The sequence below is a fragment of the Neolamprologus multifasciatus genome, chromosome 7, assembly GCF_963576455.1.
Source record: "Neolamprologus multifasciatus chromosome 7, fNeoMul1.2, whole genome shotgun sequence".
Classification (NCBI taxonomy): Eukaryota; Metazoa; Chordata; class Actinopteri; order Cichliformes; family Cichlidae; genus Neolamprologus; species Neolamprologus multifasciatus.
In genome coordinates, this window is record NC_140445.1 from 38,357,401 (window position 1) to 38,368,827 (window position 11,427).

The 11,427-nt window shown below is 40.5% G+C and overlaps 1 protein-coding gene across 1 annotated transcript; it reads right to left on the reverse strand.

Annotated features, from left to right (window-relative positions):
• Positions 1-3,090: 3,090 nt before the first annotated feature.
• LOC146514801 (uncharacterized) lies at positions 3,091-10,845 on the reverse strand. Its single transcript, XM_085168093.1, has 11 exons — positions 10,658-10,845; positions 9,110-9,317; positions 8,718-8,919; positions 7,703-7,871; positions 6,677-6,770; positions 6,544-6,585; positions 6,299-6,355; positions 5,295-5,422; positions 4,611-4,746; positions 4,309-4,379; positions 3,091-4,034 (listed from the first exon to the last, which is right to left on the reverse strand). The coding sequence occupies exons 2-11, from the start codon at positions 9,315-9,317 to the stop codon at positions 3,804-3,806; spliced, it is 1,338 nt and encodes a 445-aa protein (XP_085024219.1). The 5' UTR covers positions 10,658-10,845; the 3' UTR covers positions 3,091-3,803.
• Positions 10,846-11,427: the final 582 nt, after the last annotated feature.

Sequence of the window (11,427 nt, forward strand, 5' to 3'; positions counted from 1 at the left end):
CCCTAGTGTTTTGTGTCCTCTGTGCCCTCCTGTTCCACATTCCTATGTTCTGTCTCCCCAGTCTGTGTTAAATTTGCATCTGTGTTAGAGTTCAGTTGGTGTGTTTCCTGTTTTATTTTGAAGGTCTTTTCAGTGTTTCTAGTTTCACTTCCCCTTGTGTTGTAATGTCCAATTAATTCCAGCCGTGTCTTTCTCCTGTCTTAAAAACCCAGAAAGTAAGATTTTAGTTGTTCTTGACTGAGAAAAACAAAACCCTCTTCATATTATTATTACTTTTTTTCATCAACCACACTCCTATTCTGTTTTTCTTTTGTGTCCACTAAGGGAAGCTGGTGACCTGCAGTATCACCCGCTCCCCCTAGTTGGAGACAGTTCCCCTCTCACAATTCCACACTTTTTTGGTTTTGTTGTTTTTTCTTTTTAATTTTTACCCTTTTTTTTTTTTTTACACCCCATTGTTTTACACCCACACATCAACCTCTTAATCCACTTCTCCAACCTCTCTTTTCCTTTCTCCCCAACTGCTCTCATCTAGTTGTTGATCAAATTCTCTATATTATTACTATTATTGTTTTGTCAATAATCCCCTGTAATCCGCTCTGTCTCCCCTTTTGTCCCTCAAAGGAACACACACACACACACACACCTCCATTTTGCTCCTTGGGGCACTTACACACACCTCCTCCATTTTGGTCATCAGGTAGTTTAAACACACACCTACACAACTTTCCTTTGTCCTCAAAGGAGCACCCCCACACACACACCTTTTGTTCTTCAGATTCAGCCACATGCTACTCTCTGCACAATCACACTTCAAACCTAAGTTTTCTTAAAACACAGGCTCACAACAAAGTAGAATTTAGGGAGGAATATTTAACCAATCTGCTCCCTCGGCCTCAAACCGTTTTAGTAGAATTTAGGGAGGAATATTTAGCCAATCTTCTCCCTCGGCCTCAAACCGTTTTAGTAGAATTTAGGGAGGAATCTTTAGCCAATCTTCTCCCTCGGCCTCAAACCGTTTTAGTAGAATTTAGGGAGGAATTTTAACCAATCTACTCCCTCGGCCTCAAACCGTTTTAGTAGAATTTAGGGAGGAATTTTAACCAATCTACTCCCTCGGCCTCAAACCGTTTTAGTAGAATTTAGGGAGGAATTTTTAGCCAATCTACTCCCTCGGCCTCAAACCGTTTTAGTAGAATTCGGGGGTCCTGAACTTCCCAGGCCTCAAACCTAGCTCCAGAAACGCCGTCTGGGCCTATGAATTCGTCAACTCATAGGAGGGGCAGCCACATCCAAGGACAATAGAATTTAGAAAGTCCTGCTTTCTGGGCCTCAAACCCTCACTTTTAGAGAAACCAGCTCTGTTCTACACACATCTCTTATCAAAATTTACGGACTTCTGCGTTCAGGACACTTTTGGGTGAAATTTAGCTTATTTCCAATATGCAGATTCGATTAAACAGGTTCTGCTTACCTTGTTCTTTGCCGGCAATACCCTCAGTGTCCATTCCGCTTCAGCCAAGGTCCAAATGGAGATCAACTACCAAGATCCGGGTCACTGGCACCAAATTGTCGAGACAACGCCGGTCTCTGCGATTCTTTTGGTCCTGGTAGAGATCACGCTGAGATGTTTCCATGTTTTACACAATCCTTTTATTACCCATTATTCTTACAGATGCATCTGGAGATCAGCACACTGCATTCCTATGCAGTCCTATGCTAAAGGCTGATCTAAAGAACTCCACACAACAGTTACAGTTATAACCTCTGGTAACACCCTGACCCCCACCTCCTTTTAAGGTAGTGTCCGTTTGCCCTTTGTCTGCCCCTCACCCTCAGTAACTCTTGCTTCATGCCCTGGGGGTGGGGGTTGATTGTCCTTCTGCCCTGCACCTCAGTTCTTTGTTCCCATCCAAGGCCTTTTTTTCTATTTGTATTCTTACACTCATTAACCGCAATATTATAATGTTGCAAGCAATCACAAACTATATTCTCTTTAACTCTGATCTATATCAAGGAATCTATTCTCAACAGGACATAGTGCGAGAGACAGTTACTGGATACTCGATCGGCGATTGGAAGGCGAATCCAGTGGGGCTTTTTCCAGAGACGTATCGCTCCACCCAGAAGGACGGCGAACGAGGATTTTACTCATCTTTGCAGATAAGCACTGGGCTTATCCACACACACACACACTACCCGGGTAGATTAACAAAGTTTTTCTCAGAGCTCTGAATTTATTTTATTATTATTCTTTTTTACTTCAACACCATATTTTACTTTTTTTCCTTTCTTCACTAAGCCAGAGTGGTTGGTGGAGGTAGAACTGTGACAAGAGACATAAATGGACTAATACTAATATGGAAACTGAACTGACTGATTGAAGGGGGGATTATATTGGGTTTTTGTCTCATAAGTGTTCTGCATTCTGCATATTATTGAAGTTGCTGATGAGACTGTTATGTGTTGTGTTGTAATAAATGTCATAGAGTGTTCTCTATAAGACAGCATAAGGAGGTGTTCTAGTTTTCTTGTTCCTCTTCTCCTCATTGAAAGTACCTAGAATATCCATGTCCCTAAGTTAATCAATTAAGGGATCGATTACACACTGTTTCAGACCACAAAGCTGGAGGTGAGGCATGTCATTCCTGGTGTTAAATAGCGGGCTGCTGTCCTGCTTTGGGGTCACGTGACCTGTACTATGTTGTTTGGGTTCTTCCTCTTTTAACCATCCTGTTTAAGTCGCCTGCAAGTAGTTGTATAAATATATATGATTAATATGGAAACTATTGTTGGTAATGAGCAGGGAGACATACTGTTTTGTGGGAAAGATGGATAGACATGGTGCCTGGTGGGATACAACAGGGTGTAAAGGGAGTTGCCCAGGCCTACACAGTCAGTTTATTGGTGGTTACAGTGAGGGTAACGTGTGGCCTGGCTGTTAAAATGGCAGACTTATGAAGAACTCACTTCAGTCAGTCAGTCTCTAAGCAAACTATTTTATTTTCTTATTTTTTATTTATTGTATTTTTATTTATTGTAAATAGTTCTTTTGTATTAAATTCTTTTAGACTCTCGTCATTTAATTGTTTCCCCATACATATACATAATTATTACACCACCTCTCTATTCTGACACATGCTGTTTCACAACTCACACTACTCATAACTCAGAAACACCTTCAGATTTTAGATCAGTAATAACATACAACCTTTAACAAGATGAGATTTTTAAACTACATATACAAATGTACAAACTTTAATAGAAAAAAAGGGTTTTTTTGTGAACATTGATTTTTTTTAAATTACTTTCCTAATTATTTTTGAATTACAACCTTTCTCTGAATATCAGTGTCATTACCTCGGCGCTGATCCTTATCTGCTGTCATTTATGTGTTTTTAGGGGTTCTTGTAATTTTTTTTCTTAGATTTAAAGGCTCCACTCGCTCTTTTCAGTGAATTATAAAGCTTTAATTTAGAACAAGGAGAATAATAAATTCACATTCAGAATATTAAAACGTGGAGACAGAGATGGGGAACACAGGAGGGAATAGGAACTATAAACAAAGACTGCAACAAAACCAATAAATGACAAGAATCATGAAGTAAATTATTATTATTATTATTATTATTGTTATTACAAATTAAAGTCATTTTGCTCCTGGGAAAGACAATAAAGGCACAGAAACGCTGCAACACAAAAGCTGGAATCAACCCAGCTGTAGGTACTGAGGTTACCTGCTTTGAAGCTTTATAAAATCAGCTGCTGTGAAAACAGGTTAACAACGATCACAGCAGCTGACATTAAGGGTTTGTTGTGGGCTGCATCAGGCTGAGTCCCTGCACAGCGAGGCACAGAACCTCCAGCAGAACCTCTGGGGGCAGCTCGGGCCGGTCCCAGCCGTCACTCAACTCTTTCAGCTTCTGATCATTCAAACAGATGAACTCGGCCGCCCAGCGGAGCTCCCCTTCCTCCTGCAGGGGGACGGGCAGGGACTCTGGGAGTTTGGCCCGACCGTCCTTCAGACCATCCACCTGGAGAAGCAGAGAGGGAGCTGTTGTCTGATCAGATTCAAACATGAGGAAGACTCCGCCCACAGGCTGCTGATAGTGGGCGGAGCTGCTGGTGCTGTGCTGTTAAGTGTAGCAGGGTCTGTAAAATCACTGTAAATGTTCACTTGCTTAATTCAGGAAGCCCAACCACGTTCTGCACATATTCTTACAGCAAGCACTTGTGTGGAATAAGGTGTGATGAGGCTTTTGGGAGGAGCATGTAGATGAATGCAGATGAATGAGTGAATGGACCCACCAGCTGGTTGAGGACTCTCAGAGTATCTGGACTGCAGCGGGTCAGAATTGGCAGCACTTCGTCTGGCAGAGCTGCTCAAACATGAAGAAGAAAGACAAAGTTTGATGATGATGTGACGAGCTGAAACACTGTGCTTCAGATGTGTCAATAAAACTGTGAGCTGAGCTCCAACACACTCCCAAATCACACCTGAGCACTTTTATCTCAGCCCCACCACCTCCAGCTCACATACCACACCTGATGTGGAAGATCTACATGTTACTGGATGGAATAAATGTCTCAGAGCATGTCAGCTGACTTACTGTCCAACGTGCTGACCAACAGGTGAACGGCATCCTTCACAGCACTGGAGATGTTTGAGATATCAAGAAGGTCCATGAAGGAGGAGACAGCCTCAGACAGAACGTGCTCAGAGGTTCCTTTAGTGCACTGGTCCAGCTGAGAGGAGCAGAGGATTATTATTATTATTATTATTATTATTGTTGTTGTTGTTGTTGTTGTTGTTGTTGTTGGGTTGTAGTCATAGAAGTTGTAGTTTCAAACAGGTTTTAAGATTATTTTGTTTCAGTATCACTTTTTCCTCTGATAATTGATGTTTCCCTTTTTATTAACAGCGTTAATGATCAGCAGAACTGTTCGAGCACACATGGAAGACAGCAGGTGGGGTGGCGTTGGGTTACAAAGTGGCCTGCAGAAACTTTGGGCAGCTTGGTTGTGTCTCCCTGAACTACCTCTGTGCTTAGTTTAACATCATAAAGACCAGCCAGCAGGACTGATTTGGCTTCAGATAAAAAGAAGAAAAAACTGTTAAGATGACAAGGAAGTGTATTTTTAAAATAAACTGAAATATCCAACACGTTTTTAAAAACCTGCAACGCCGATGTTTATCTCAGTGTAAGCTGACCAGGCTGCAGTAACTGATGAAGATGTCAATGAGGGTTGAACCTTCGGAGAAGCACACACCAGACTCTGAATATTCTTCTTACTGTATGTTCCAGCAGAGAGAGAGTATCTCCGTCCTCAGCAAGCTCGCTGAGCTTCTTCAGCAGATCGCGACGGGTTGACTCGGGAAGATCTCCGAGCGGCAGCAGAAGATGATCCTTCGTCTCCAGTTCTGCAGCAAACACAGAAGCAGCACCTATCATACCTTTCAGTAAATGAAAGCAGCTTTTTATTGGAACCATAGAAACCAGTTTATTAAGCATCAGGTCTCAATGTCAAATCCCAGCACACATCAAATTATTTATTAAAATAAGTAAAACATAATCAGGTTTTATGTCTCATGATTTCAGTTTTATTTAACACTTCTCTGAGTAAAACACGACTCGTCACTCAAACATTTCATGCATGTGTATCTCACCAGACAAACCTGAATGACCTTCGATCAAAATAAATATTTAGATTTTCCCTCCTGCAGTAGGAGGGGCAGGGACTTTGGGAGTCCCTGTTACTGCCTCTGTTTATGTTGCAGATGGTGGTTTTCCATACTATAGTTGGAATACTATAGTATTGGAATAGTTGGAATATACTGTCTGTTTCCAGTTTGTGATTTTCAGTTTCACAGCAGTCAGTGTTAGTACACAGGTCAGAGCCACACAAACTACACATGACCACAGCAGTATGCTAGGACCAAAGCAATCACGCGGTTTTTGCCAACCATTTGAAGAATACACATTTAGCCTTAGTAACTGTTGCCATGGGGTCACAGACTATATGGCTGTGTGGCTGCAGTCATTTTCCCAGCACCTGTCAATAACCTCCATTAACCACTTGCAACCAGTACAACCAATACTTATTTTTCCCTTGCGACCAGCAGTATCCAGCTGGTCTCTTGGCCTGTGTGTTTGGGTTCTTTTTCACTTTTCTCCATAATCCTCCCACATCCAATGGCGGAAAAAAGGGATGTGTTAAAGACACATCAATATGTCTGCACAACCTCAACCTAAACCTCCCCCCCTCCCCCCCCCCCCCCCCCCACACACACACACACCTTCTTTCACTTTATGCAGCATCTCTTTGGAGTTGATGGCATCGTTGGCAAACAGACCTGGAAACAAACCTCAGAATGATTCAAGCCACAAAAGGAAAAACAGCACAGGGTCTGATAAACTCTGTCAAACTTGATTTAATCATTCACGCCTCCCAAAAGTAAAGATCCAGACAAACATGGAATCAAAACTAAATCTAACATTTACAAATGAAGAAGCAAAACCTTCAACAACAGAATCAACCTACCGAATAAACCTGTTTTATGAGTAAAGGGTTCACATGTGATTTCTAAGATGAGACAAGAGACATCGTTACATTCAGTAACAGGAAAACACACTAAATCTACTCGGAAATATTAAACACAGTCATGTACTCTTACTCAGCTTCTCATCATCCATCTTTAGCTCCATGAGGCCAAAACCAAAGGTGGAGTTTTCCGGCACAGTGAAGCTCGTCACCTCCTTCTTGTTGCCCTGAATACAAATAACACGATGTTGGATCTACTGTGTCATACAGAAACGTGGGTTTGTTCCTCAGACAGATCGGAAGAGTGCTAGAACAACGTCTTAATCACACAACATTAAATACATTAAAATCAGGATTGTGGAGAAACTGTTTGTTTCTGTGGTGAATACTCGTTGCTTTATACAGCATTCAGAAACAAAAAACAAGAACAATAGACTCTAGTCTCTCTCGATCTGCTGCTGTTATTGCGCTGCCATTAGCAGAGCCTTGGGACTATCATTAAAGCTCATAGAATCAGTGAGTCAATATATTGCTCACTCCTAGCTTACAGTTCAATGTCCTGGGGATGGCTGATGGTCTCAGGGAGTTGCATCGCCCTGGTATATTCCACATTTGAGGATGACTTGTGCACTTGCCTTGGAGTTTGCCACCAGCATCCACTGACAGTCCCATTGAGCTCATAATTATATTATCAGTGCATTATTAGCCTTTTACGGTGCCATGCACTCCTGCAGTCCCATGTGGGGCACTGTAGTCAGTCCAGGCAGCGCTCTGGCTGGTCTGCCTGGGTCCTGGTGCACTTCAACCAGGTGCTGGGGCTTTGGCCCTCTGGTGTCAGCTGTAAACTTTATTGTCATCTCTGCTACATATAGTACAGTATATAGCAGAGATGAGACAACAAGGCTTCAGTTCCATTTAGTGCAAAAGAACAACAAAAAATATACACTTTAAGACTAAGAAAAGGGGAGTAAATATACACTTTCAGGTGTTCATAGATGAGCTGATTCTCTGTAGAGCCCATACAGAACTTTTCACTTTCTCTGATGGCTTGTTGTGGTTTCAGGTTAAATTAGTTTGGCTCTATTCCAATACAGTACATATTTAATCACCTCATACCATCAAAGTTCCGCTTTCACAGATAAACGTCAGATTCACTCACCTTTATAAGAACATGCAGCATCTTTTGACAGGAGGCTGAGATGGACCCACTCTTGTTAGACTTTCGAATCATCTTGACAGGCCCGCTGTTGTAAACTTTCTGGTAAACAAAAGTCAGTTTGTCATTGTCCTTCAGTCCCAGTAACTCCATGTTTTCCTTCTTTATTTTCCTGGAAACAGAAAGCACCAAGAGAGGGAAACAGGTTAGGAACTGTTGGCAAAGTACAGGATGCACAGATGGTATGTGGTGTTTTTAATTACAAGATAAACGTAAGTAAAAGTTAATCCTAATATTATACACGCTGAGGTTATACGTACAGGAGTCACAGAGGGCTGTGGGAGCAACATACAAATAACTACGTGATGATAACCATGATGAATTATTGGAGAGAAGGTTGAACTAGTGACATGTTTAAGTATTTAGGTGTTTACCTGGACTGTCAGATACAGCAGGTTCATCATATGTGGATTGTGTGTTCACAGATTACTTTCTAAGAAAGCTTAAGAGTCCATTATCTGTTATGGTGTAACTACACGGTTTGGTAACATTTCTGCTAAGTTCAGTTCCCAATTTCAAAATTTGACTAAAAGGGGTGAGAAGATAATTGGCATGCTCCCCGAGCCTGCCCTCCAGTATTTCAAGAGCCAGTGATAAAGAAGGGTCTGAAAATCTCTGAGGATATCAATCATATCCTTTATAAAGAGTATGAGTCAATGCCCACAGAAAAAAACAAAACAAAACCCTGAGTTATTTGGGTACAAATTTTCTTTAGGTGATGGTGAAATTGTATGTGTGTTACCTGATATTACATTTTGCCAATTATATCTCGTGTTTGTCCAAGATAAATGTCACCCAAGACAATAAAGGCTAATCTAATCTAATTTAATCTAATCTTATCTGATCAGCCTTTTGAAGTTGCCCCCTGCTGGACAAAAGAAAGAATGCAGGCCTGGAAGTTATCTCCATGTTTACAGAAAGTCTGCTGCTGAACTCGAGCAGAGAGACGGACACTTACCTGCCACTGAACTTGGTCCTCAGTTTTTTAACGTCGGCTTTCTTTTTTATAATGCTCACAGGTTGTTCCAGTCCATCCACGGTATCACCAGTTGCCTCAATTTTGGCTTTACCCACAATATCATCTCCCCCACCAATTTCTCCACTCCCCTTTGTCTCCATAGTAGTCGTGAAATCCTTCACCAAGACCTCCTCCTTATAATCTGGAAGGAGCATCACATGAGTATGTTGGGTGTTCTGAGTGGACATGTTTAGATGTCTTTGTGGTGACAGAAAATTGAAATGCTATTATACTTGTGGGGACCAACAGTCCCTTATGGGGACCAAATGCCCAAGTGTGTGTGTGTGTGTGTGTGTGTGTGTGTGTGTGTGTGTGTGTGTGTGGTTACACACCTTTACACAGGTCTTCTTCCTCCTCAAGCTCGGCCAGCTCAGACAAGCTGAACTCCATGGGCTTGTACTTTGGTATGGGCCAGAATCTTCCCTCACTGACTTTGACCAGAGTCAGCAGATCCATCTTGTTATTTAAGTTGTTATTAGAGATGAGTTCTGCATCGGCTCCCACATTCTTAAGAACCGCCCTGGCTTCAGTTTGAAACATCTGTGGACACAGAAGTCACAGAGCAGCTAAAAACAACTGGCAGTATTTCTACTACTTTCGTGTCACTTTACTTCCAGCTGGTCTCACTCCTGTACTGGACCACTTCATTTTTCAGTGTGTAGAGCTGATGTTGGGATTTTGTTTTGTTTTTTACTGAAACCATGATGTCTTCCCATCATGCCTCCTCACCTGCACTTTGATACAAGCCCCTAATATATTAAAATATTAATGAATATTAATTATTATTATTGCATCAGTTAGTGCACATTTAAAAACACTCTGGGAATGAGTTTACCCCTCTTTATGAGTTCTTTGATGGATTTTGGAGTTGATCCCTCTATTTGTTGACTTTTCACTGTGGCGGCAGGGCATGAATCGCATGTTTGAGCTTTTTGAAGAAGACTTCGTCGTCTTCTAGCTTTTATGTTTTGCCTCTACAAACATCCTGACTGCTCGGCGATGTGTAAAAGCTCACTTTAAGTGATCCTTCATCATTGGCGGAGAAACTCTCTGTAGGTGATTAACTGCAGACTGGTCATACAAACTGTAACCTGTCTGTTCTTGATTTTTATATCAATAACTTTTTATAATTAATCTAAAATTTACATTTTTAACCAAAAATATTTTGGAACAGGAATGGATTCACCAGTTTTTCCAAAAGTTGCATAACCTTTGTTTCTGTTCACTGCATCAGTAATGCAGGTTACTACCAACAAACAAGATATTAGGTGTTATAGATGCATGCATCTATACTGATTTAGCATATAGTAAGTACATAGTTGTAGGGCTGGGCAACAAAAAAAATAAAATGATTTATTTAATCCTTTCTGCAATAAATCAGGTCAATATCATCTTTAATATTTCCAAATCATGCACAGAAAATGCTGTTCGCATGTTTAAAGGATGACAACATGCTGATGAGAAAGATCACTTAGAGATCATTTAAAGTCTAAGAGGGGAAAAAAGCAGCCACATGAACCATAAACTGTAACCAAGAAGCATCAAATATACACGAAATGCTGTTTCATTAGTTTTAAAAATATCAGATGTTAAATCAGGTAACAACCACAAACAAGCCTTTGTGACAAGCTTCATCAGTATTTTAAGCACATTTCAGTTTGATTGTCAGTTTATATAAACATTTTTATTATGATCCCATTTATTACCCAGCCCTGCATATGCATTTGAAGTCATATCATTGAGCAAACAACATTAAATTAAAATCTTTAAAAACTTTTGTAACTATTTAAATTTGAGCTCTGTTCAATCTTTGCTTTTATGGGTTAATTATGAATGAATGAATTAATCTGAAATGTTAAGGTTAAACCGTTGGGTCTTACCTTAGTCACTCGAAAAACTGTAGTTAAAGTGCTTTAACTAGTCGCAGTGGTTTGTTGAGTTGAAATGTTTTCCTTTTGCTCTGCAATCCGTAATATGCAGCAGCCAAACCACAACTGATGGTATCAGATCAAAGAACACCCAACGCCAAAACAGACTTCACTGGAAAATCCTCGTTCCTGCTTGACTGGCACTAAGTCACACTTTGAGTAATGCAGTAAGGTCTTTAAAACATTTCCAAAATGTGAGCAAGTTATTCTCTTCATCTCATTTTTGAGATTTTCTTTTCTGCATCTGCATGTTGCAAACATTTATTTCTAAAATACTCTGGATGATGTACAAAATGTAAGTTACACAAATGAATGATCACTTTAGAAATGCATTTAAAAGAAAAGATATGACATACAGAAACTTTTTTATTTTAGTTTTCATTTTCAATTAGCAACATGTTACAACAAGACTGTGAAAGTCGTGTAATACTTGGAGGGGCAGCTGTTTGGGACATCTGCCAACTAGTGAGGTTAATTAGAGACTCAAGATACAAAAAGTTGTTTCAGAAGTAAAGATGAGAACATGTTTATGATTCTGTTACAAAATACGTGGACAAATAATTCAACAATTTGAGAAGAATTTGAATTATTTGGATTTGTTTGTTTATGGGTCAAAATCTCTTGAAAAGGTTCAAAGGATCGAGAGAAATGTCTGCACACAGGGACCGGGCTGCACAGCTTGGATGTTGGTGATGTTCAGGTCCTCAGAGATGATTCTGTGG

Excerpts from the sequence above, each read along its gene's own strand:
- LOC146514801 (XM_085168093.1), bottom strand. The coding sequence starts at position 9,317 with ATGTTTCAAACTGAAGCCAGGGCGGTTCTTAAGAATGTGGGAGCCGAT. Across the intron at positions 4,747-5,294 it reads TCTCTCTGCTGGAACATACA|CTGGACCAGTGCACTAAAGG; the intron begins GTAAGAAGAATA and ends TGCTCCTCTCAG. Across the intron at positions 4,380-4,610 it reads GTTGGTCAGCACGTTGGACA|CTCTGCCAGACGAAGTGCTG; the intron begins GTAAGTCAGCTG and ends ATGTTTGAGCAG.